Source organism: Phallusia mammillata, chromosome 7 (genome assembly GCF_965637545.1).
Source record: "Phallusia mammillata chromosome 7, kaPhaMamm4.hap1.1, whole genome shotgun sequence".
NCBI lineage: Eukaryota > Metazoa > Chordata > Ascidiacea > Phlebobranchia > Ascidiidae > Phallusia > Phallusia mammillata.
The window spans coordinates 14104172-14131054 of NC_137258.1; the positions used below are offsets into that span (position 1 = coordinate 14104172).

Consider the following 26883-nt stretch of genomic DNA (forward strand, 5'->3'; position numbering starts at 1 on the left):
GTAATCTTTGTTTCTTGTAGTCACAGTTATCATCAAACTTATGTGATTGATTGTCCATTGTGCTTTCAGATGGGTTTAAGCAAAGTAAAACATAGTAAAGTTATATTGTTAAAAAATTGTGACTGAAATGGTGCAATCATTCACCTGTGTTTCAGGAGAAACCAGCATTGAGCATGCACTCCACACATGTCCATCATACATTGGGACAGTGTTTTTAGCATCTCTTCATGCTTAATATATGTCCCCTATGTTTCGAGAAAAACAATGTGGGACTTTCATGCATAATCTGCATTCTGGTTAATTGCCTAACTCATGCAAATATCCAAATTATGCTATTAACTGGTTGATTTTTTAGTACTTTAATCTACTGGTTGGTTTAAGTCAAGAGTATATTCAAGATGTGTTATGTTAGAATGCACAAAAATGTGGAACTTTTTGTAGGTTTTAGTTTAAAAAAGTTGCATTTGAATTGAATTTGTTGTCATAAAACATGGAAGATCAATGGACGAAAAGTGAAGTCATAGCTCAAGATCCAATGAAGCATGTTCTAACTGTCATTGAAAAAAAAGTTAGAAACCTAGACAAACGGAAAGTAGGTGTTTTGTTATTTTTTATTTTTTATTTTCAACCTTCATTCAAATATGTTGTTATATTGATTTTTGCTAGATTTTTTTTTCTTCTCAAAGTTTGTTTGTTTTGCCATGAAATGTTTGATTGATTTAGATGAAACTTACACAGAGGGTAGATATATAGTTATGTAACTGTGCACTCTACTTCATTTGCCTTGATAATTCCAGTATTTCCCCCTTCCCAAAATGGGTGTTTTTTTAAACAATGTCAGAATTGGATGAAATTTGGATAGCTTGTTATTGGTCCCCATATGTTGCTCACCATAAATAAACAAAAGGTGGAGTAGTGTAATATAGCCAACCGAACTGTGATCAACTTGCATTCCTTGGTGGTGCACAAAGGGGTTTTTAAAAAGTGGTATGACATCACAAGAATGAGCAGTTGCTATTCAAGCAACTCAGGTGGTCAAAATTGTAAACTTTATCCAACTGGACTGAAATTTAACAGGACTGTAGTTTGGGTCATTGTGTTGTGGTATTTTATTTGTTCGGGTATGGAACCCTTTCAGTTACAAGCTATGTTCCGGGGGGCCACGGGCGTAGATTTACAAGAAACACCCACTAAAAGTCGTTTTCACTTCAACTTTATTCCCGAATTTAATCGACTATTTCACATACTATTTGTTTATAGTGAGGTTTATCACGTTCATTTACTGTATTAGACCTATTTAAGGCCAAAATTAATACCGCATTCCAACGCGAGATTGCTATCTACATATCAAGGGGGCCACAGGTCCTACATGGTAACTTGAAGGGGGCCACAAGGTCAAAAAGTTACTTTAAGGGGGCCATGGTCCACGAAAGGTTGGGAACCACTGATATAACCCCTAAAATGGGTGTAATTTGTAAACATTGATTAATGGATAAAATTTTGATAGTTATTATAATGTGTCATTTTTAGGTGTCGCTTGTTAAGTTTTTCCCTGCAGCTAACAGTGTCTAAATGGGATGAAATTTGAACAGTTTGCAGCATATGCCATTCTGAGTTGTTGATTTTGAAGTTTTACCATATATCCCCACGATTTGCCTCACTAGCCCCAAAAATGGGGAAATTTTGCAAACAATCACCGAATTAAATATGATTTGAATAGTTTGTAACCCAAATAGCATGATAGTTTTTGCAGAATTTTTTGTCGCTGGGTTTAAACTCATACCACCAAAACGTATGATAGTTATCTCATAAACTGCAAAATTTACAACTTTGCATATGTGGGTGACCCATGAATTTCGTCTTGCAGAAAGAAACAAAGGTGATAAAAACGTTGGCTGTTATGGGACACATAATAAAATAACTATACAAAATATATTTATGTTTTGAAATAGGCCATAGTGTATGTGCAATGGCAATATGTGCTAAGTCACCCTGCTAGTTATGGGTCCCCTTCCCTGAAGGGGACACATATTGTTTTTGTCTATATTTTTTTTTTCTTTTTTTCTTTCTAACGCGGATTTGTTCCCACGTTTTGGTCAAGAAAGAATGGTTCAAACTTTTTCAAATTTACACACATTACAGATATTGGTCTAAACATGGTCCATGTGAATTTTGACCCCGTTTGATCCCTCGGTTCACCCACAGCCCCCCAAAACGTAAAAATTTTAACGCGGATTTGTTCCCACGTTTTGATCAAGAAACAATGGTTCAAACTTTTTCATATTTACACACATTATAGATATTGGTCTAAAGATGGTCCATGTGAATTTTGACCCCATTTGATCCCTCAGTTCTCCCACAGCCCCCCAAAACGTGAATTTTTTAACGCAGATTTGTTCCCACATTTTGGTCAAGAAAGAATGGTTCAAACTTTTTCAAATTTGCACTTATTATAGATATTGGTCAAAAGATGGTCCATGGGAATTTTGACCTTGTTTGACCCCTTGGTTCACCCACAGCCCCCCAAAACGTGAAATTTTTAAAACAGCTATACTTGCTAAAGCAGATGTTTCTGGAGTTACATACGTTTTGATTGGTACATTGCAGCGTATTTTAAACTATTTTGTAACTTGAAGTTGTATATATCCATTTTCACCCCTTTAGCCCAAAATATTTGTTTGTTTGTTCACATGTTATTGAGGCCAGAAATACAAGACTTAACCTGCTGAAATTTTTAACAGCTGTGGATAGGGTGCTCCTTGTTGGCTGGTAAAAATTTCAGTGCAATCGGCTCAGTAATAGTAAATATGTGGTTTTACATGCTATCTTCTGTCATATTTGTGCTCGCTCAGTGCACAGCTGACGCAATGGGAGTGATTAACGATAGTGGCACATGGAAAAAATGCCTCTGCTTCACGCATGAACGCAGTCATCACTTGACCATTTTCTCATTGGTTGGAATTAAGATGATACGGTGTTAGTGATATTGAGCTGTAAACGTTAACCCTGCGGGGTCACGGCAGGGACAGGCGATGCGTATGACGTCATGACCGTATTTGCCTGTCGCTCAGTGCACAGCTGACGCAATGGGAGTGATTGACCATAGTCGCGCATAGAAAAAAAATGCCTCTGCTTCACGCATGAACGCAGTCGTTACGTGTTTACGATTAAGGCGGGTGAATGCAGCGGGAGTGCTCAGCTTGACGTCCGGACCGATGGTTTACGAAGCAGTCATGTCGGTGATTAGAAATCAGCTGTTTTTGCGCAGCTATGCTATGTCGTTTTATTAAGTCGTCAAGCACATTTTAAGTTTTGGAAAATTGTGTTTAAAAACTGACCTTGAACGACAATATCAAGGTCAAAGCATGAGAATAAATGAAAAGTATTTTTCCTGTTCCTATTTACGGTTTTTGTAATTATATGACAATAATGATGCAAAAACAATACGGACAAAACTTTTTGGGTTAAGGCTAAAGTTGGTTAAGCTTGTCCTTAAGAATCTAAAAATAACCAGGATGTTTGCTACCATAAATCCGCACAAACGCACGTGTGGGGACCCATTCGTTTTTGCTTGCAAAAACAATCATATGTGTAGATCAAATTATGTGTACAGTAAATTGGTAAATATCTAACAGTGATTGTGTCCTATTTTTACTGTTACCAAATCGCATATGCATATGTGTGGGGACCCATTAGATTATGCTTGCAGAAACAATTAGGTTATAAAGTGCCAGGAAGAAGATAGGGACCCAATGAAATGTAGGTGCCAAATATATATCCATTATGAGTATAGTAAATGGAATATGTGATACATCATTAAATATGATGTAGTATATATATATAACCCGGCAATATATAGGAAAACCACTATTCTAGTTGATTTTGCCATTTATAGGTGTCGATTGTTGTGTTTTACCCTGTATCCCTAATATTTACCCTGCTAGTCCCCTAAAATGGGTAAATTTTTAAACAATGTCAGTATTAGATGAAATTTAGATAGCTTGTTGAATTTGCCATTTATAGGTGTTGATTATTGTGTTTTAACCTGTAGCCCCAAATGTTTGTCCCACTAGATCCCTAGGATGAGTGAATTTTTTAATAAAATGTCTGAATTGGATGAAATTTGAAGAGCTTGTTGATTTTGCCATTTCTGGGTGTCTATTATTGTGTTTCGGCCTGAAGCTCCGGTATTTCCCTTTTTGTCTTTTAAAATAAGGCAAACTTATAACAATGTCTAACTTGCTTAGTAAAAAATCCTGAAATGCAATATTATTGCCATATTTACAACGTTGCATGTTTGAAGATCCATGAGTTTCAGACTGGAAAAACAAACCAAGGTGAAAAAATTGTTGGCAAATATTGGACCCAATATATATAAAACTAGAAGGGTAGATTAGCACATATTGCTATTGCACATACACTTGGGTCTATTTATAAAACATTAATATATTCTTGATATTTTTATTTTATCATGGGTCCCATATTAATATTTTAGAACATTAGTTGTTTCTGCAGGCAGAAACTAATGGGTCCCCACACATACAAAGTTGAAAACAATGCATTTCAAGAGACAACCATGATAAAGTTTGGTGTTTCAAGGTAAAACACAGTGATCGGGGCTTAAATAATCATGCAAAAAGTAAAAAACAAAAAAATCATAAGTACAAACTATACAAATCTGATTTAATTTAGACATTGTTTGAAGTTAGGAAAGAAGGGGTAAATAATGGCCAAATAGAGTAAAACACAACAATCATCACCTATAAACAGCAAATTGTACAAGCTGTCCAAATTTAATTTAATTTGAATATTGGTAAAAATTCTCCCATTTTAGAGGGATAGGGGGTAACTGATGGTGTTCTACACCCAAACCAGTAAAATGTGAAACCACAATGACCTGTAAAATATTGTTCCAATCAGCCAATATTTAAACTGTTGACCACTGGAGGCGTTTTAAGCAACAGCCGTTAAGGCTTGTGCTGTCATAAGGCTGTTGACAACCTCCTAACTACCATGGCGCTAAAACGTCCACCAAGCAATGCACAAATACAAGTAACAAATGTCTGGTTGCCCTTATAACACTATTACAACACGAAAACCTTTCATTGTGGTGCCCAGCAAAATAGGGGGCTAGAGGGGTAAAAGTTGGGGCTAGAGGGTTGAACACAACAATCAACACATACCAATGGCATACTCAAGCTATCCAAATTTTAGCCAAATACGAAAATGTTTGAAAACTCACCCAATTTAGGGGGCTAGCAGCGTAAATACTGGGGTTATCAAGACAAACAATGTGAGATGCACATCTACATAACTATATCTACCATCTGTGTACGTTTAATAAAAATCCATCAAGCATTCGATGACAAAACAAGTCGGACAAACTTTGGGAAGAAAAAAATGGACAAAAATCATTGTTAGCATAGGGAATGTATTAACGTTTTAACATAGGTAATATTGTGTGCAATGTGCTAACCACCCTGGAGTAAATCAGTAAACAGGGTACATAATATACAAAATGAATATATAAAGGAAAATCAACTTCTTAGTTTACATTTCTAGTGTGGCACCCCAAGGGCAATCTTTATTATGTTTATTGTTACTGTCAAAAACCACCTTGTAACATATGCTTTAGATGTGCTTTTACATATTGTTTAGGTTAAATTGGATAGTTATCGAAAGATACTTACTGAAGGTGGCATGCTAGATCCTGATCAGGAAATCGCTGTCAACAAATACAATGAAGTAGTGGGAAGCATTAACTTTGCAAAAGAACTACTGCAAGGATTTACTTTTGTTGCGGATGAGGTTATTATTTTTATGAATTGGACCTATCTTCTTTTTGTGTTTAATACTTATGCTTATTCCAATGTTATTCAAAAAATATTATATATAGGTTGTAATGGTTTTTCAATATCATTGGAGTTTTTTACAATTAAAAACAGAGCTTAGTAAATAATTAGGTGGCAAACTCAACTTAAATTGTTTGCTGCTTTTCTGTACATTTTTTTGTGCCTAATTGTTGCATAAAGCATTAAGTTTTAGAGATGGCAAAGTCAAAAACATTTGATTTGACACCCTCTGGCACAAAAATGAAATAGCAATGTAATCAAATTATAATCGAATTCTGCCGCATACTTAGCATTGCAGCTTAAATTTCTTTCATTAGCCACATTGGGACCAGGATTAAAATGCTATCTAATTATGGGTCCCCTTCCTTGAAGGGGACACATATTGTTTTTGTCCGTATTTTTTTTTCTTTTTTCTGTCTAACGCGTGTTTGTAACGCTGGTTTAGTAAAGAAAGAGTGCTTTGAATTTATTCACATTTGGACATATGTTAGTTAATAATCCAAACTTGATCCTCCAGAAATTTGACCCCGAATTACCCAGCGGTTCACCCACAGGCCCCCGAAACGTAAATTTTTTAACGCTGGTTTGTAACGCTGGTTTGGTAAAGAAAGAGTGCTTCAAATTTATTTAAATTTGGACATATGTTAGTTAATAATCCAAACTTGATCCTCCAGAAGTTTGACCCCAAATTACCCAGCAGTTCACCCACAGGCCCCCGAAACGTAAATTTTTAACGCTGGTTTGTAACGCTCGTTTGGTAAAGAAAGAGTGCTTCGAATTTATTCAAATTTGGACATATGTTAGTTATTAATCTGAACTTGATCCTCCAGAAGTTTGACCCCGATTGACCCAGCGGTTCACCCACAGGCCCCCGAAACGTAAATGTGTCTAACGCTCATTTGGTCAAGAAAGACACTGTAGGCAGAAGCCCCAAGAGCGTATCTCATTAGTTTACGATAGCAGGAGGGTTCAGCTTGACGTCGGCCAGACGTTTTACGAGACGTCGTTTTGGTAATTAAAAATCAGCTGTTTTGCACAGCAATGCTATTTCGTTTTATTAAGTTATCACTCACATTTTCAGTTTTGGCAAAGGTTTCACACCTATGACGTGATTTAAACCTAATAAGCGTGCTTTGGTTTGACATATGTCAAGCAAAACTTTGTTAATAAAAATAAAGATGAAAAGATAAACTTGACATTTTTGCAAGATAAAGGATTTTTTAATGTATGTTGTCAGGTTGGCCGCCGCATGACCACGGGTTACTTAAGGTCAACTAGTAGGTATTGCTAACACAGTTCAGAACTTTCTTTCGTCATAACGTAGCGATTGTTTGCAATCAATTTAGGAATCAATACTCAAGGCATGTATAAATTAGGTTAAACGGTGTTGTTGAACACCAAGGACTGCGTGCTATTGAAAACGGTGTCAAAAGGTCAAACAGTTGATTGGCGTGTGCACCCTGAGAGGTTACTACAGGTCAATGGTACTCGTTTTGCGAAACAAAGTTAAATGAAAAACAATTTGTTATGTATACACTTGTAGCAAATTGCTAAAAAAAATGTGTTTGAAACCTGACTTTGGACCACAAGTTTTTGTAATTATATGACAATAATATTGCAAAAAGAATACGAACAAAAATTTTTTATTGTTGGGTTAATGCATTCTAAAAATTTGTCCTTAAAAATCTAAAAATCACCGCAACATTTGTTTACCGTAAATCCGCACAAACACGCGTGTGGGGACCCATTAGTTTTTGTTTACAAAAACAATCATATGTGTAGATCAAATGATGTGTATAGTAAATTGGTAAATATCGTATAGAATATATAAAATGGTAGTATATCAGAAAGCCACCATTCTAGCTCCTAAAACATTTGTCAGTTTACAAGCACTTTGAAATAAGTTTTTGATTGCCTATTATGGTGACTAGCACAGTATTCATTGCAGTTGTATCACCAGATTGGAAAAAATGGACTTTTATTTGGAGGATTTTTATGGGTTCCCTTCTTTGAAGGGTGATGGACACATACTGTTTCCATCCTTTTTCTTTTTTTCTGTCTAATGCTGGTTTGTTCTACCTTTTTGATCATTAAAGGGGGGCTTTAAACTTGTTATGGGTCGGGACACTTTGTTTCTGTCCTTTTTTTTTGTTTAACGCTGGATTGTTATTCGCGTTTGGTCAAGAAAGAGAGCTTTAAATTCATTTAAATTTAGACAGATGTTAGTTATGTATCCAACTTTAATCCTCCTGAATTTTGATGCTCGAATGACCCAAGGGTTCACCCACAGGCCCCCAAAACGTATTTTTTTTAAAACGACTGTACTGACTAAAGTACATCATGTAGGACAGGGCTACTTAATTATGGGTCCCCTTCCCTGAAGGGGACACATATTGATTTTACTCAAATTGTTTGTTTGTTTTTTCTTTTTTTTTTCTTCTCCCCAAAGTTTGTCCGACTCGTTTTTCCATCAAATCCTTGATGGATTTGCATGAAATTTACACAGATGGTAGATGTAGTTATGTAGATGTGCATCCCACTTTGTTTATGTTGATAACCCCAGTATTTACCCCGCTAGCCCCCTAAAATGGGTATTTTTTCCCCAAAGTTTGTCCGACTCGTTTTTCCATCAAATGTTTGATGGATTTGGCTGAAATTTACACAGACGGTAGATGTAGTTATGTAGATGTGCTTCCCACTTCGTTTTTGTTGATATCCCCAGTATTTATCCCGCTAGCCCCCTAAAATGGGTGAGTTTTTAAACAGTGTCAGAATTGGCTGAAATTTGGATAGCTTGTAAAGTATGCCATTTATAGATGTCGATTGGTGTGTTCAACCATGTAGCCCCATCATTTACCCCACAAGCCCCTAAAGTGTAAAACGTATTTGTATGTTACTGGGCACCACAAACGAAAGATTTCTGTTGCTCAATAGTGTTACAAGGGCAAGCAGTTGTATGTTACTCTTTTATGACTTTGTGGATTGCTTGGTGAACGTTAGTTAGGGGGTTGTTAACAGCCCTATGACATCTGAAACATTAACGGTTGTCGCTCAAAACACCTCTAGTGGTCGAAATTTTAAACATTGGCGGATTGGGCTGAAATTTTGCAGTACTATTGATTGAGTCATTGAGATTTCATATTTTTTTAGTTTGAGTGTCTGACCCCATTAGTTACCCCACTAGTCCCCTACAATGGGTCAGTTTTTTAAACAGTGTCGGGATTGGATAAAATTTGGGTTAGTATGTGGACTATGCTATTTGTAGGTTTCAGTTGATGTGTTTTACCTTTAGCCCCAACATTTACTCAACTAGCCCCCTAAAATAAATGAACTTTTAAAAAACATTCTAATTATATGAAATTTTGCAAAGTTTATTAAACATACTCAAATGTTATGTTTTTACATAGTTTTTTACATAGTTTAAATTTATTCAAATTTGGACATATGTTAGTTAATAATCCCAACTTGATCCTCCAGAAATTCGACCCCGAATTACCCAGCGGTTCACCCACAGGCCCCCGAAACGTAAAATTTTTAACGCTGGTTTGTAACGCTGGTTTGGTAAAGAAAGAGTGCTTCAAATTTATTTAAATTTGGACATATGTTAGTTAATAATCCAAACTTGATCCTCCAGAAGTTTGACCCCAAATTACCCAGCAGTTCACCCACAGGCCCCCGAAACGTAAATTTTTAACGCTGGTTTGTAACGCTCGTTTGGTAAAGAAAGAGTGCTTCGAATTTATTCAAATTTGGACATATGTTAGTTATTAATCTGAACTTGATCCTCCAGAAGTTTGACCCCGATTGACCCAGCGGTTCACCCACAGGCCCCCGAAACGTAAATGTGTCTAACGCTCATTTGGTCAAGAAAGACACTGTAGGCAGAAGCCCCAAGAGCGTATCTCATTAGTTTACGATAGCAGGAGGGTTCAGCTTGACGTCGGCCAGACGTTTTACGAGACGTCGTTTTGGTGATTAAAAATCAGCTGTTTTGCACAGCAATGCTATTTCGTTTTATTAAGTTATCACTCACATTTTCAGTTTTGGCAAAGGTTTCACACCTATGACGTGATTTAAACCTAATAAGCGTGCTTTGGTTTGATATATGTCAAGCAAAACTTTGTTAATAAAAATAAAGATGAAAAGATAAACTTGACATTTTTGCAAGATAAAGGATTTTTTAAATGTATGTTGTCAGGTTGGCCGCCGCATGACCACGGGTTACTTAAGGTCAACTAGTAGGTATTGCTAACACAGTTCAGAACTTTCTTTCGTCATAACGTAGCGATTGTTTGCAATCAATTTAGGAATCAATACTCAAGGCATGTATAAATTAGGTTAAACGGTGTTGTTGAACACCAAGGACTGCGTGCTATTGAAAACGGTGTCAAAAGGTCAAACAGTTGATTGGCGTGTGCACCCTGAGAGGTTACTACAGGTCAATGGTACTCGTTTTGCGAAACAAAGTTAAATGAAAAACAATTTGTTATGTATACACTTGTAGCAAATTGCTTTTTAATTTAAAGTGTCTGTAACACAACTGTTACAGCTTTCTAGAAAAAAAATGTGTTTGAAACCTGACCTTGGACCACAATATCTGGGTCTAAGCAAGAGAATCAATTGAAATTATTTTTTTTGTTCTTTTTTAAAGTTTTTGTAATTATATGACAATAATATTGCAAAAAGAATACGAACAAAAATTTTTTATTGTTGGGTTAATGCATTCTAAAAATTTGTCCTTAAAAATCTAAAAATCACCGCAACATTTGTTTACCGTAAATCCGCACAAACACGCGTGTGGGGACCCATTAGTTTTTGTTTACAAAAACAATCATATGTGTAGATCAAATGATGTGTATAGTAAATTGGTAAATATCGTATAGAATATATAAAATGGTAGTATATCAGAAAGCCACCATTCTAGCTCCTAAAACATTTGTCAGTTTACAAGCACTTTGAAATAAGTTTTTGATTGCCTATTATGGTGACTGGCACAGTATTCATTGCAGTTGTATCACCAGATTGGAAAAAATGGCCTTTTATTTGGAGGATTTTTATGGGTTCCCTTCTTTGAAGGGTGATGGACACATACTGTTTCCATCCTTTTTCTTTTTTTCTGTCTAATGCTGGTTTGTTCTACCTTTTTGATCATTAAAGGGGGGCTTTAAACTTGTTATGGGTCGGGACACTTTCTTTCTGTCCTTTTTTTTCTTTTTTTTGTTTAACGCTGGATTGTTATTCGCGTTTGGTCAAGAAAGAGAGCTTTAAATTCATTTAAATTTGGACAGATGTTAGTTATGTATCCAACTTTAATCCTCCTGAATTTTGATGCTCGAATGACCCAAGGGTTCACCCACAGGCCCCCAAAACGTATTTTTTTTAAAACGGCTGTACTGACTAAAGTACATCATGTAGGACAGGGCTACTTAATTAAATTGACACAGATGGTAGATATAGTTATGTAGATGTGCATCCCACTTTGTTTTTGTTGATAACCCTAGTATTTACCCCGCTCGCCCCCTAAAATGGGTGAGGTTTTAAACAGTGTCAGAATTGGCTGAAATTTGGATTTCTTGTATAGTATGCCATTTATAGGTGTCGATTGTTGTGTTCAACCCTGTAGTCCTAACATTTACCCCACAAGCCCCTAAAGTGCAAAACGTATTTGTATGTTACTGGCATAGGCGCCCACTTGCCAAAATAGGCGGGGAGGCAGAATTTTATAACTTGGTAAGGACAGAAGTATTTCCAGCCCGGCTGTCACCTAATGTCCCAAATTACACTCTTTGTCGCATGTTTGTTTTAACATACATAAGCAGCTGATTCCAGCTGAACTATAGTATGCTTTATTTTTGTGCAACAACGCGAAAACGGGTGTAAATAAGCCATTATGAGAATCATTTACATAAATCGTTTACGTTTCTAGGTCGTTTGGTACGTTTAAAACGTGTTGTCTATTAGAGCAGTGAGGAGTCACCAAAGTAGGGCTTGCGAAGATATTTTTTAGTAATATATGTCTTGGAAAAAAACGAGTTAACCATTGAACATGCGAAAGTATTCCCACAACAACATGTGGGATTAAGCTTACCTAGTTTTACACTTCACAGGACGCATAACAATGATCTAAAGGCAGTTTGTGACATCACAGATAAGACTATAGGCAACAATGCTTTCGTTATTGTGTGCAAACAATTGCCTTTATTTGTTAATTGTGATAGAATAATTGAGTAATGCCAGTCGAGGAGATAATTTATGCCAAATAATTTTATTTTTTGACAGTAGCGCTATCTGACTCTAGATAATACTGTAGTTTCTAAAGGTCTTGTAAAGGCGCTTTGTAGACCATAGTTATCGAACGGCGCTGCGTTAGGGCTTGCAAGCTATCTGGCCTTCGCATGTCATTTTTTTATTATACAGCTCGCCGTGAAATAAACTTGTTAACCCCTGCTTTAAATGGTGTCATGTTGAATTTCTTTCGAGGTTGCTGACTAAGTTTTAGTCAACACTACTTGCATGGTTTTACCCAATGGCCCATTACATATAACGCTTGAAGTACGTACGTTTGTGACGTAACAAAATGCGTTTTTTTCAGAAAGGCCTTTCTGTTCTAGAGTACTAAACAGTCGTTGACCGAGCAGTAGTTTCAGTTAGAACAAAACCGTATTGGCATCATTTTGTAAGTTTACGCAAAACTTGTTTATCACATAATAAGCGACGCAGATACCCGGGGACGCAGTTTGTATTCTACATCAGGGGTCGGCAACCTCTTTTGCACTGCGGACCGGTTTTGAAACTAAAATTTTATCGCGGACCGGTCTTCAAAAAACCACAAATATATAGCTAAAAAAACGCTTAAATTAGTTTATCATGCCCGGGATACGTGGGCAAAATGTTTCATAGCAATTAACATGAAAAATTATACGGCCCGGTAACGAACTCCTCGCGGACCGGCGGTTGCCGACCACTGTTCTACATAGTATTATTATTTAAGCCCAGTGCCGATCACTGTGTTTTACCTTACAACGCCCGACTTTCTCATGGTTATCTCTTGAATTGTATTATTTTCAACTTTGCATGTGTGGAGACCCATGAGTTTTTGCCTGCAGAAACGACTAAAGTAATAAAAGAAGATGGCTAATATGGGACCCAATACAAAATAAGCATAGGAAATATATTTATGTTTTAAAATAGGTTATAGTGTATATGCAAGGGCAATATGTGCTAAGCCACCCTTCTAGTTTTAATCGACTTTGCTGAGTAAAGTACATAATCTAGGAGTTTCATGCTGTGTTGGTTGGTGCAATGTAAGGTATTCTAAATAATTTTCCAAATTTTAGTCGGATTCACCCCTAAAACCCCTAAATAATCGGTTTTAGTTTTAAGCCAGAAATACAAGTCCTAATGTGCTGAAATGTTTAACATTGGGTTACCCGTTTGTTATTTAAAATATCAGCAAAATCTATCGAGTGGTTATCCGAGGCCTACAGACCAAATATATATATATGTGTTAAACTGTTAATTAAATCTTCCGATGGAGTTTAACGCTATATCACTCTGGTCCCAGGGGAGTGATTCACTGATTTACAGCTCAATGCACAGCGGGTAATACGCACAGCGATAGCCTCGTTTTTGTTTCACGCCATGTTCACAATGGACATAGTGATCATGCTGACGGAAACAAAACCGTGAAATTGGGGACAACCTTTTTTGTTTTGCGCTTTGTTTTTACCCAGACGCGAAAAAATGAGTTTTTTCGTTTATAACATGTGATGCGATACAGTGTAGTCCATTTATATATTTATCGGTCCCCTTCACTGAAGGGGATGCATCTTGATTTCACTCAGTTTTTTTTTTCGCCGAAGTTTGTCTATGCACTTTTGGCATCAAATCTTTGATGGATTTGGATGAAACTTTCACAGATGGTAGATATGGTCATGTAGATGTGTCCTCTGTTTCATTTGACTTGATAACCCCATTATTTGCCCCGCTAGCCCTCAAAGTGTAAAACATTTTTGTATGTTGCTGCACACCACAAATGAAAGATTTCTGTGGTGTAATGGTATAATAAAGGCACCAATTTCTGTGGTGTAATGGTATAATAAAGGCACCATATGGTACTTGTGTTTGTGCATTACTTGGTGAACGTTTTCACACATGCCAGTCAGAGGGGTATTAACAGCCTTGTGACGTCAGAAGCGTTGACGAAAGTTGCTAATAACACCTATAGCGGTCAGAATTTTAAACATTGTTGGATTTGGATAAAATTTTACATGATTGTTAATTGGCCCATCGTGGTTTCATATTTTAAACTTTTGGGTGTTAAACCCCATCAGTTACTTCACTGACCCCCTAAAATGAGTGAGTTTTTCAAACGGTGTCGGAATTTAGTGAAATTTGAAATACTTGCAGAATTTGTCATTTATAGGTGTCTATTGTTTTGTTTAACCCTGTAACCCCAATATTTACCCCTCTACCCCCCTAAAAGGGTAAATTTTTTAAACATTGTCCGAATTTGATGAAATTTGGACAGCTTATAGAGTGTGCTATTTATAGTTGTTGTTTATTATGTTCAACCCTGTCGCCCCAACATTTACCCCACTAGCCCCCCAAAATGGTTCAATTTTTTAAACAATGTCTGAATTGAATGAAATTTGGACAGTTTGTAGAGTGTACCATTTGTAGACTTGTACAGTCATGTACAATTCACCATTAATAGGAGCTGATTGTTGTGTTTTAGCCTATTTTCTCACTATTTAACACTTTTTCCTCAGATATTCAAAAAATAGAAAAACCTTCAAAAATGTATGAATGGAATGAATTTAAATAGTCTTTACTCCATATAGCATATTTATTTATGCACAGTACCGATCACTGTGTTTGATGATACAATGCCAAACTTTCTCATTGTTATCTTTTGAAATGCGTTATTTACAACTTTGCATGTGTGGCGACCCATTAGTTTCTGCTTGCGGAAACAACTAAGGTTATAAAAGACAGTCGATAATATGGGACCCAATATAAAATAAGTGTTGGATGTAAATATATGTTAAGAAATAGGTCACAGTGTATGTGCAGTGACAATATGTGCTAAGCCACCCTTCTACTTAGCCTGTTCTAACTGTTACAAGGTACAACAAGTTATAAAATATGGTAGCTAATATTGGACCCATGATAAGTTAAATATCATGAAGATATAAATGTTTAAAAATAGGTTATGGTGTATGTGCAATGGCAATATGTGCTAAGCCACCCTTCTAGTTTTTTCTTTCTTATTTCTATCTAACGTCATTTTGCTCCATGTATTTGGTCAGGAAAGGGTGCTTAAACTTATTCAAATTTACACACATGTTAGTTAGTAATCATATGGCAAGCGTAGAATAGAAAAATCATGTTAACCAGAATATATAATCATTACGATGCTGTATAAGTATTATCAATGTGCCGCACATTCAGTTTCCGGAATTTATTTGGCCAAATCAGCCATTTTCACAAAGATTTAGTTTCGGCCAAAACAAATCTTTTACAAACACAAATTCAAAGCAAAAAACTGGTCTTTTCTGCTAAGTAAGGGACCACCCAATCTTTCAAACTACACAAAACTAAAATCTTCTTTCATTTATGATTTTTAAAACACTCTCATTTTGCCCCCAAATGTCCGTAATTCATTGGCAGGCTGGCAACCATGGCTGATGCAACCATAGATCTAAAATCAGTATGAAACACATCTATTCTATTGTGGTAACACCAGTGTTGCCTGGTAGTGGAACTTACATTTACATGTCAAATGCGTACCGAACAACTTGGCTTAATTATGGGTCCCCTTTCCTGAAGGGGACACATATTGTTTTTGTCCGTATTTTTTTTTTCTATTTTTCTTTTTTCTGTCTAACGCTGGCTTGTGAGACGCGTTTGGTCAAGAATGAGTGCTCCAAATTTATTCAAATTTACAGAGATGTTAGTTAATAACCCAAATTTGATCCTCCTGAAGTTTGACCCCGATTGACCCAGCGGTTCACCCACAGGCCCCCAAAACTGACTAAAGTACAGCATCTTGGAGTTTCATGCTTTGTTGTTTGGTGCAATGTAAAGTTTTTTAAAGAATTTTGTATCTTTTTTTCGGATTCACCCATTTTTTACCCTTTAAACCCCGAAATAATCGGTTTTAGTTTTACGGCAGAAATACATGCCCTGTGGTGCAGAAATATTTGAAAAAGTTAACAATTGTTTAAGCAGGGTATTCGTTTAGTATTTAAAGTTTTGCCAGTCACCTTTACAACCCATAATATGTGTACGCTATCAGTCAGATATAAGTCCCAAGGGAGGAATTCACTGGTTTACGATTAAGGCGGCAAAGCGAGTGCTCAGCTTGACGTCTGGACAGAGGTTTTACGAGACAGTCGTTTGGGTGATTAGAAATCAGCTGTTTTTTTGTGCAGCAATGCTGTGTCGTTTTATTGAGTTATCACACGCATTTTCAGTATTGGCGCAGGTTTTACACCTAAGACGTAATTCAAACTCGATAAACGTACTTCGGTTTCGTTTATGTCAGGCAAAACATCGTTGATCAACATAAATATGAAATTTAATAAACTTAACTTTTTCGAACGCCGCGATAAATGGTCTGTAAATTCTCGTTGTCAGCTTCGCCGTCTGATAACCACGGATCACTAAAGGTCAACTTGTAGGCATTACAACACCGTTACGAATTTTTCGTCATAACGTATCTTCTTTATTTTTGACAAATCAATTCAAGAATCAGTACTTAAGTCATGTATAAATTAGTCTAAACGGTATTGTTGAACACTAACGACTGCATGCTATTAAAAACAGTGTCAAAAGGTCATTAAACGGTCGTTTTTATGAAACAAAGTTAAGTGAAAAACAAGTTGTTATGTATACCTTTGTAGCAAACGACTTTTTTTATATAGTGTCTAATACAACAGTTAAGGCTTTCTAGGAAAAATTGTGTTTAAAAACTGAACTTGAACCACAATATCAAGGTCAAAGCAAGAGATTAAATTGAATGAATTTTCCCCGTTCTTTTTTCACTGATTTTTTTGTAATTATATGACAATAATGATGCTAAAAGAATACGGAAAAGAACTTTTAAAGTTAAGATTATGCTTTGTGAAAAATTTGTCCTTAAGAATATAAAAATAACCGCCACATAGGTTTACCGTAAATCCGCATAAACACGCGTGTGGGGACCCATTCGTTTTTGCTTGCAAAAACAATCATGTATGTAGATAAAATTGTGTATAGTGTAGTAAATTGGTAAATATCGTATAGAATATATAAAATGGAAGTATATCAGAAAGCCACTTCTAGTTTTATAAATGATTCAGTCGAATTTATTCAGTATAGCTGACAAATATTCAGTTTTGGTCAAACTCAAATAAAGCCAATTCAGTGCATCACTAATAAATAGTGACACCCATGTTGTTAAAATTGCTAAAAAGGCAGGAAAAAAGCTTAAATGTTTTCTTGCTCAGCATAAAAAATCCATTCATTTTTCCACAATTCTACATATCTTCAGAGTCAAATATCTGCAAATATCTGTATTATGCAATTAGGTAGTGTGTTATTGACAGAGCATTTTTTTACAGATTATAGGATACGGTTTGGGAATCAGTATTTCTTTCCTTGCTGGTGGGAATGTTTGTCTTGATTGGTATAAAGCTTTTAATAGGGCTGACATAGTATGATTTCTAATTCAATAAATATACCTGGACCAAAATATAGATACTCAACCCAATGTTTATCATCATTATTTGCAATTCCAAATCAAAAGACCATTACAACCAATTTATTCAGATCACCAAAGCCAGAAGAAAAGTTGAAAAAAAAGAGTTAATGCAAAGAGAAGATTCATTTAAACAGATGGCACAATATGTTGTAAAGGTGGAAAATGTTTTGAAACTCCTGTTTAACTGTGAAAAAGTTCGAAGTGATCTTCTTAAAGGGGATAAGAAAGTAAGTTATATGTTTCCCCTTCTGAAGGGGACGCAATTGTTTTTGTCTATATTCTTTTTTTGTCTTAAGCTGGTTTGTTCACCGCATTTGGTCAAGAAAGAGTACTTACTAAAGCACAGGTTTAAGGAGTTTCATACTTCGTTGGTTTGTGCACTGTAAAGTATTTACCTGATTTTATAGTTGGATTCGCCTTTTTTAAAATCATAAACCCCCAAATATTCATTTTTAACTTTACCAGTCCGTTAGGCCAGAAATACAAGCTTTAATGTGCTGAAATGTTTTTTTGTACAGTTTTTATGGGTGAAGGGGACACATATTGTGTTTATCTGCATTTTTTTTTTCTTTATTCTGTCTAACGCTGGTTTGTTCCATGTGTTTGGTCAAGAAAGAGTGCTTTAAATTTATTTAAAGTTACACAGATGTTAGATTTTTCATCCTAAACCCTGAAATACATGTTTTTAGGTTTACCAGTCATTTAGGTCAAAAATATAAGGCCTATTGTGCTAAAAAGTGTTTGTAGTGGGTTCCTTGTGTATAAGCGCCTGTGCCCTTCTCTGCTGACATTTTTGACAAAACCAGTTACTTAAAAACTGGGGTCTAAAGGACCTCAATGGTAAAACTTTTATATTTTTTTTTGGTAGACAGAGGGTTACGAACGTTTTTTGGCACAACATAGCTTCTTTATTTTTGTCAAATAGACTTGATAAGCAGTACTTAAGTTATGTATAAATGTTAATTTTGAACACGAAGGACTGTGTGCTACTGAAAACCGTGTCAAAAGGTCATAATTGGAAAGTTTTAACTCTTACATAACTGGCCTTATATGACAATATAATGTAAAAACGACATGGACAAAACTATTTTTGGTTTGATTTGATGCTTTATACTAATTTATCTGTAAGAATCTAAAAATAATCACACCATTGTTACCGTAACCAATTCACATAAGCTGCAGACAGTGCACACTGTTTCGACCTATAAGGTCTCATGGCTACACTAGCCAATGCGGTCGATCTCTCGTCACCAGCTGCACTGATGAGACCTTATAGGTCGAAACAGTGTGCACTGTCTGCAGCTTATCATTTATTGGCTCTATGCTTTTACAATTCACATAAATCTGTGTGTGAGGACCCATTAATTTTTGTTTGTAACAACAATCATGTTAGAAGTTAACTGGATTTTTTTTTAAATGTGAAATTTGCAAAGTTTATTGAACATGCTATTTTAAGTCCTCAAATGTTGTGTTTTGCCCTGTACCACTACAATTTAACCAACAAAGTGAGTGACCCTTTTAACAATGTTCAAATTGAATGAAAATTGGTCAGCTTGTAGAATTTGCAAATTTTTGAAAATTTGTAGCCGTCGTATTTTTGTCTACCCCATTATGCCACTATTTACTCCTTCTTTTCCCCAAAAAAAAGAGTGTTAAATATGAAATACTTCAAACAATATTTGGGGTGAATCTAATTTGTGTAGTTTGTATTCTACATAGTATTATTATGGGTCCCCTTCCCTGAAGGGGACACATATTGTTTTTGTCCGTATTTTTTTTTTCTTTTTTTCTTTTTTCTTTTTTCTGTCTAACGCTGGTTTGTAACGCTCGTTTGGTCAAGAAAGAGTGCTTCAAATTTATTCAAATTTGGACATATGTTAGATATTAATCCAAACTTGGTCCACGTGAAGTTTGACCCCAAATTACCCAGCGGTTCACCCACAGGCCCCCGAAACGTAAAATTTTTAACGCTGGTCTGTAACGCTCGTTTAGTGAAGAAAGCGTACTTCAAATTTATTGAAATTTGGACATATGTTAGATATTAATTCAAACTTGGTCAACCAGAAGTTTGACCCCAAATTACCCAGCGGTTCACCCACAGGCCCCCGAAACGTAAAATTTTTAACGCTGGTTTGTAACGGTCGTTTAGTAAAGAAAGAGTGCTTCAAATTTATTCAAATTTGGACATATGTTAGATATTAATCTGAACTTGATCCACCTGAAGTTTGACCCCGAATGACCCAGCGACACACCCACAGACCCCCGAAACGTAAATGTGTCTAACGCTCGTTTGGTCAAGAAAGACACTGTAGGCAGAAGTCCCAAGAGAGTACGTTTACGAATAATAGGGCAGAGCGGGAGGGCTCAGCTTGACGTCGGACAGACGTTTTACGAGACGTCGTTTCGGTGATTAGAAATCAGCTGTTTTGCACAGCAATGCATGTCGTTTTATTAAGTTATCACTCACATTTTCAGTTTTGGCAAAGGTTTCACACATATGACGCGATTTAAACCTAATAAGCGTGCTTCGGTTTCGTATAATGTCAAGCAAAACTTTGTTAAACAAACTAAATATGAAAAAATAAACTTGACTTTTTTGCAAGATAAAAGTTTTTTTTAAATGCTCGTTGTTAGGTTGGCCGCTGCATGACCACGGGTTACTTAAGGTCAATTAGTAGGTATTACTAACACAGTTCAGAACTTTCTTTCGCCATAACGTAGCGTTTTTTGTTTTTTTTTGAATCAAATACTCAAGGCATGTATAAATTAGGTCAAACGGTGTTGTTGAACACCAAGGACGGCGTGCTATTGAAAACGGTGTCAAAAGGTCAAACAGTCGTTTGGTGTGTGCACCCTAAAGGTTACTACAGGTCAATGGTACTCGTTTTGCGAAACAAAGTTAAATGAAAAACTCGTTTTGCGAAACAAAGTTAAATGAAAAGTTATGTATACACTTGCAGCAAATCGTATTTTAATTGTCTGTAACACAACTGTTACAGCTTTCTAGAAAAAAATTGTGTTTAAAACCCGACCTTGGACGACAATATCTGGGTCAAAGCAAGAGATTAAATTGAAAGTATTTGTTTCGTTCTTTTTTAATGCTTTTGTAATTATACGACAATAATAGTGCAAAAAAATACAACAAATTTTTTCATTGTTGGGTTAACGCTTTCTAAAAATTTGTTCTTAAGAATTTAAAAATCACCGCAACATTTGTTTACCGTAAATCCGCACAAACACGCGTGTGGGGACCCATTAGTTTTTGTTTACAAAAACAATCATATGTGTAGATCAAATGATGTGTATAGTAAATTGGTAAATATCGTATAGAATATATAAAATGGAAGTATATCAGAAAGCCACCATTCTAGTTATTTAAGCCCAGTGCTGTGTTTTGCCTTACAACACCCGACTTTCCATGGTTATATTTGGGGTGAATCTAATTTGTGTAGTTTGTATTCTACATAGTATTATTATTTAAGCCCAGTGCTGTGTTTTGCCTTACAACACCCGACTTTCCATGGTTATCTCTTAAAATGCATTTTTTCAACTTTGCATGTGGGACCCATGAGTTTCTGCCTGCAAAAACAACTAAGGTTATAAAAGACAGTGGCTAATATGGGACCCAATAAATAAATAAGCATAGATAATATGTTAATGTTTTAAGATAGCTTGTAGTGTATGTGCAATGACAAAATGTGCTATCCCACCCTTGTTTAAATTGCAATATATTGGAAAGCTACTTTTCTATTTGGAACTGCAATTTGCCAAGCACTTTGCGTTGATAAACCAGTTTTCGCAATTATCCGAATTGTGTGATAACTGTACAAATTGTGAACAGAATTGATCATATCCACTTCTCCAGTTGAAATAGGATTGTTATAAAACTGGTTCTAAGCCAGCGCTTCCCAACTGGTGGCCCACAAACAAACTGCAATTGTCGTGTCACGACAGTACTTATACTACAATTGTTGCATTACAACACTACTTGTATTAGTGACCATAACGAAATCGAAGACATGAAACAGTCTTAACACTGACACACTAAATGCTGCATTGTGTGTGAGCTTGTCTCCCATTAAACTCCGACTTGATCTCATCAAATCAGCTTCATATTAACAGAAGTATTGTTTGTGTAGTTGTTATTTTTCTTCCTTAATTATGGATCCCCTTCCCTGAAGGGGACACATATTGATTTTACTCGAATTTGTTTGTTTTTTCTGTTTTTTTCTTTGTTTTTTTTTCTTCCCAAAGTTTGTCCGACCCGTTTTTTCATCAAATGTTTGATGGATTTGGATGAAATTTGCACAGATGGTAGATATAGGTATGTAGATGTGCATCCCACTTTGTTTTTGTTGATAACCCCAGTATTTACCCCGCTAGCCTCCTAAAATGGGTTATTTTCTGCCTAAAGTTTGTCCGACTCATTTTTCCATCAAATGCTTGATGGATGTGGCTGAAACTTATACAGATGGTAGATATAGTTATGTAGATGTGCATCCTACTTTGTTTGTCCGGATAACCCTAGTATTTACCCCACTAGCCCCCTAAAAGGGATGAGTTTAGAAACAATGTCAGAATTGGCTAAATTTGGATAGCTTGTAAAGTATGCCAATTATCGTTATTGCGTCATTGCAGTTCGGGGGTTGTTAACAGCCCTTTGACGTCAGAAACATTAACGGTTGTTGCTCAAAACACCTCTAGTGGTTGAAATTTTAAATGTTGGCAGATTAGACTGAAATTTTGCAGTACTATTGATTGAGTCATTGTGGTTTCCTTCGTTTAAGTTTGTGTGTGTTGAACCTCAATTAGTTATCCTACTTACTCATTGTTATCTATTGAAATGCATTATCTACAACTTTGCATGTGTGGGGACCCATGAGTTTTTGCTTGCAGAAACAACCAAGGTTATAAAAGATGATGGCTAATATAGGACCCAATATAAATAAGTGTAGGAAATATATTAATGTTTCAAAATATGCTATAGTGTATGTGCAAGGGCAATATGTGCTAAGCCACCCTTCTAGTTTCTAGCAAGAGTGTGGTTGCCAAGTGTGTATTGGTTCAGCATACATTTTTGTGTGGGTTACTTGTGAAGGATTCCAAACAAGTAAAGTGACTCAGCTGACTTTTATGCAATTAGAAAAAACAACGAACTGTTTCAAATTAACAATGATAAATATGATAAACAATTGTTTTAACTATTGCACTTATCAGTTTAAAAAAGTTTTACAATTTGCTTTTATTTTTCAGCTTTTGGCAGAAGAGGAATGTGAACAACTATTACAGTTTTATGAAACTTGCATTATGCCCAGTACTACTCCAAAAATAAAGTGGGTTATTTGTTTACATTGGTTATACACCTGCACGCCCTACATGTTATACTGTGTAAAATAGTTATGGGACGGGTACCGGGTACTCGGTATTGATGGTATCGAACGATTTCAGTGGTATCGATACCCGGACTGGGTATCGAAGGTATATACATGTGGTACTCAGTATCGGTACTCACTTCAAAACCTGGTATCGTCCCATCACTGGTGTAAAAAAAGCATTAGATTTGACAGCTTTTCTGAGTTTATGTGTACCTGACAGAATATATATATGTATCAAAGTAATTGATCATTAAAAAGAAGAGGGGATGTACAAATAAGTAAACTTGTTGCTTGTTTGGTAATTCTGCATATAAGTCACTAAAGTTGTACAGTTTAATGTTTCCCCCAAAATATCTAGAGCATAGACTGGGCGAGTAAATGTTTTGCTATTACTTTCAAGAACAATCTAATTGTTTTGGTCCACATGTTTTCCTTTTTTGTCTAATACTGGTTTGTTCCACCCATTGATCAAGGAAGTGCTTTAAACTTCATCAAACTTACATGCATGTTATTTGGTGTCTTGTAAAGTATTTTAAAGCAATGAATTGCATTTCACTGAAACAGAGGTAAAAGCTCATTAAGGGTTTGTTCTCTGATTGGCTACCACATTGGGAGATTAACAGCATATCAACATAACTGTATTGCAATTTGTGAAACACAGCTAAAAAAACACGTTGCTACTTAGTTTTGACATAAATTATGGTTCTCAACAATATTGAGAACAATTTGTCATACCTTTGTTCAGGGTTGGGTTATGAGTCCTATTAGTTGAGTCTCAAGTCAAATCAAGTCATTTGCGGTTTAAGTCAAGCCAAGTCCCCAAAAGATTTTGGAAGGAAAGGTTTAAGTAGCTATTCTATTTGAATGGTTCATCCCAACTTCTTTGCCCTAAAACAGACACTACTCCATTACAGTGAACTAAACCTATTAATGGCATCCCCATCTGTGAGTAGGGTCAACTTTAATGAAACGCGTTATTTGACACTCGTTAAACAATGTGGACAAGAATGTCAAACCTTCCAAACGAGTTTTTGAAAACATAAAATTCATATGTTTACTGTATGTACTAGAGCGTTTGTACAGTTATATAAGCGCTTAAAAGCAATACCTGGTCTTGACATGCACTTCATTCGCATACCTTAAACCAAGCAATATAGGACAACGCTTATCATTGGCATTATGAAAGTTAGGAAAAAATTACTTAGCATCGCACATTAAATTGCTGCTGTTGTCTGGTTGTTAAGTCAACTGAACAGGTTTTCTGTTGTAAGAAATTTCCATTTTGTTGGTGGTATACCACAGTCAAGTCACATCGACTTAATTTTGATCCTAAATAAACTCAAGAAACAAAACCTCGGGTATGTTTAATTTAGGGAAATGTTGTTAAACATAAAGAATCAACTGTGTGCTACCAAAAGGTCATTTGGCATCAATATTGCCTGAAATAACAATTATGTTAGTAGCTCCAATGGTGTATAGTATATCATTTAATATTATGTAGAATAAATAAATTGGTAATATTTAGGAAAGCCATCTTTGTAGTTTTATAAGCATATAAATATATATATATATATATGCAGTTTTTACTTTGCAGCTTTTTGGACAATATAAATGACATTGGAAATTATTTGCTTCTTACGTATGATGCAAGCCATGAAGCTGTGTGTGGAACAACATGTAAGTAGAATAAATTAAGACTATAAAGAGGTAGGTTTATATCTGTAAAATCAATTCTTGGCTGTAGCTCCTGTTGGGTTTTAATTTAGTAACACATGGTGGGTTTTGAAAATGAAGTTTTCCCATGTTTTTCAAACTGTGTATCTCCAGTCAAATTTTTAAAAAGTGTTTTTTTCAGGTTTATGGCACAGAAATTTTAGGCAAATTGATACGACAAATTTGTTTTGTTTGAGTTTTTCTGTGATAGTTATGTGATGATAAGCTTACTTTCTTGTACTGTAATTTTCATTTCACAATTACATACAGTTTAGTGGTTTGTGCCACTCATTTGGTCTGGAAAGATTGCTTTACACTTATTGAAATCTACACCCATTTTAATTCAGGGGTGGGCAACATACAGCCCGGGATTTTGAGCGGCCCGCAGACAGTTTCTGGTCTTAGATGATAATGTGGCCCGCGACCACAGTCTGCCGCAATCACCCACTACTTGCTTATTACGTCAAATTATAGTTGTAACGGACAGTAACGCTCCCCAATAGCAAAAAACTTTCCCGCCGTTGTTACCATTGCACCATACATCCATTGTTACGACATAACTGCCAACCTTGTGTGTGGCCTGCTTTCACGGTTTCCTTTGTTTCCACACGTGTAGCCTAGTTGTGTTTTAGCAGTATCTAAGTCTGTTGTGTATGCATTAAATTTGCTGTGGTGAATAATTTTATGTTACATCAGTTAGATTGTTTGGACTGTATTGTAATTGTGTTGTTCTTAATTGTATTTGGTTTAGGTGGTCAAAAATGCGTTTTAAATCACTGGATAAATGCGAGATTAATGTATCGATTTAGGAATCCGGCCCGCCAAGTACTTCATTTTCCCATATCAGGCCCGCCGACTGGAAAAGTTGCCCGCCTCTGTTTTAATTACTTACCCAAACTTTGATCCCAGATGACCCAGCAGTTTACCAACAGGCCCCCTAAAAATGAAATTTGAAAAAAAGTACAGGATCCAGGCATTTCACACTTTGTTGGTCGGTGCATTGTATGTTATGTCCTGCGACAAGGGTTTACTGATAAAAAATAAATAAAAAATAATTTAAGATATTTAGGTGATAAAAGATGTAAAATAATAAGAAAAGTCTAACACAATGACAACAACAACACACTCCTTGACAACTAAATCAAACGTTACAGTTTTATTTTTTATTTCTTGCGTAGAACTAAGGATGCCATTAACTCGGCAAAATCGAAATTATTTACAATACATTGCAACACGAAAAACACAGATTGATTTAGGTGCACTGAAGCTCCAGTTAACTATGATTCATTACTTAAGACGATTTCTGTAAAAGCACAGTTTTATAAAATGGAAGTGTATTAGAAAGCCACCTTTCTAGTTTTTTTTAAACATGTGATTGATTGCACCTCAGACATTTTGCGAACATGATTTCACCTTCTGTGCAGTGGTTTAGGCACTGACCTAGTTACGAAAGAGCGATTTACTTTACTTACGACGATCCAAAGAAATGGAGCATCAATTTATAGAAAAGCCACTTTTCTACATCATCATTCCTCTAATCCAAAATTTCTTTTAAACTATGTTAAGAAGACATCCATTAAAAGAGTTTGAATTAATGCATGGGCACATGAAACTTTTAATCTAAGGCTCTAGGTCAGTGGTTCTCAAACTTTTTTATTGCCGGGGCCTAAAGGGAGTTTGTCAAGTGTGTAAGGAGCTGCAAAAAAACAAAATGAATTAAGAAAAGAATGCAGGACAGCAAACTACAAGAATCTGAGTAGCTACTTTTTGTTGATAACACTTCTCTACAAAAAGCTTTCTGACTTATGAGACACAATACAATAAACATAACCATTGTACGTAATTATTCTCAGTAATAGATTGAATAATGGCAGTGTTTAAATATGCTGAATTGTAAATTTCGCAACATCGATTTTTTTGGCTATTTTAGCTTTCATGGTAATAATATAATCTTTGGTGATTTTAGAGTAGAATAAATAGTTGGGAGCCACTGTTGAGAATCACTGCTCTGGGTTGTCCTGTCCACCCCTGCACTAGACTGTGTTTTATTATTTCAATACATCATGTCTGGAATGAAATAGTCAAAAGTAAAGTGTAATAATTGTTTCGTTTGTTGCAGATCACCACATTCACCAGGTGATGGACAGATTATTAAACTCAGAATTTTTTCTTGCACTGCCATGTACAGAACAAACAG

At 35.8% G+C, this 26883-nt stretch overlaps 1 protein-coding gene across 3 annotated transcripts in view; it reads left to right on the plus strand.

Moving 5' to 3' along the window:
• The first annotated feature begins 420 nt into the window (after positions 1–420).
• Positions 421–26883, plus strand: part of LOC145238344 (uncharacterized) — a 50772-nt gene continuing 24309 nt past the window's right edge. For all 3 annotated transcript variants that reach the window (XR_013862104.1, XM_080101479.1, XM_080101480.1), the window contains exons 1-6: positions 421–592; positions 5659–5808; positions 17667–17825; positions 22852–22931; positions 24568–24650; positions 26806–26883. Coding sequence is in view for 2 of the 3 variants with exons in the window: in XM_080101479.1 (XP_079957605.1) it covers positions 491–592; positions 5659–5808; positions 17667–17825; positions 22852–22931; positions 24568–24650; positions 26806–26883 (652 nt within the window). In the remaining variant the exon portion in view is untranslated. The remainder of the gene's footprint in view (positions 593–5658; positions 5809–17666; positions 17826–22851; positions 22932–24567; positions 24651–26805) is intronic.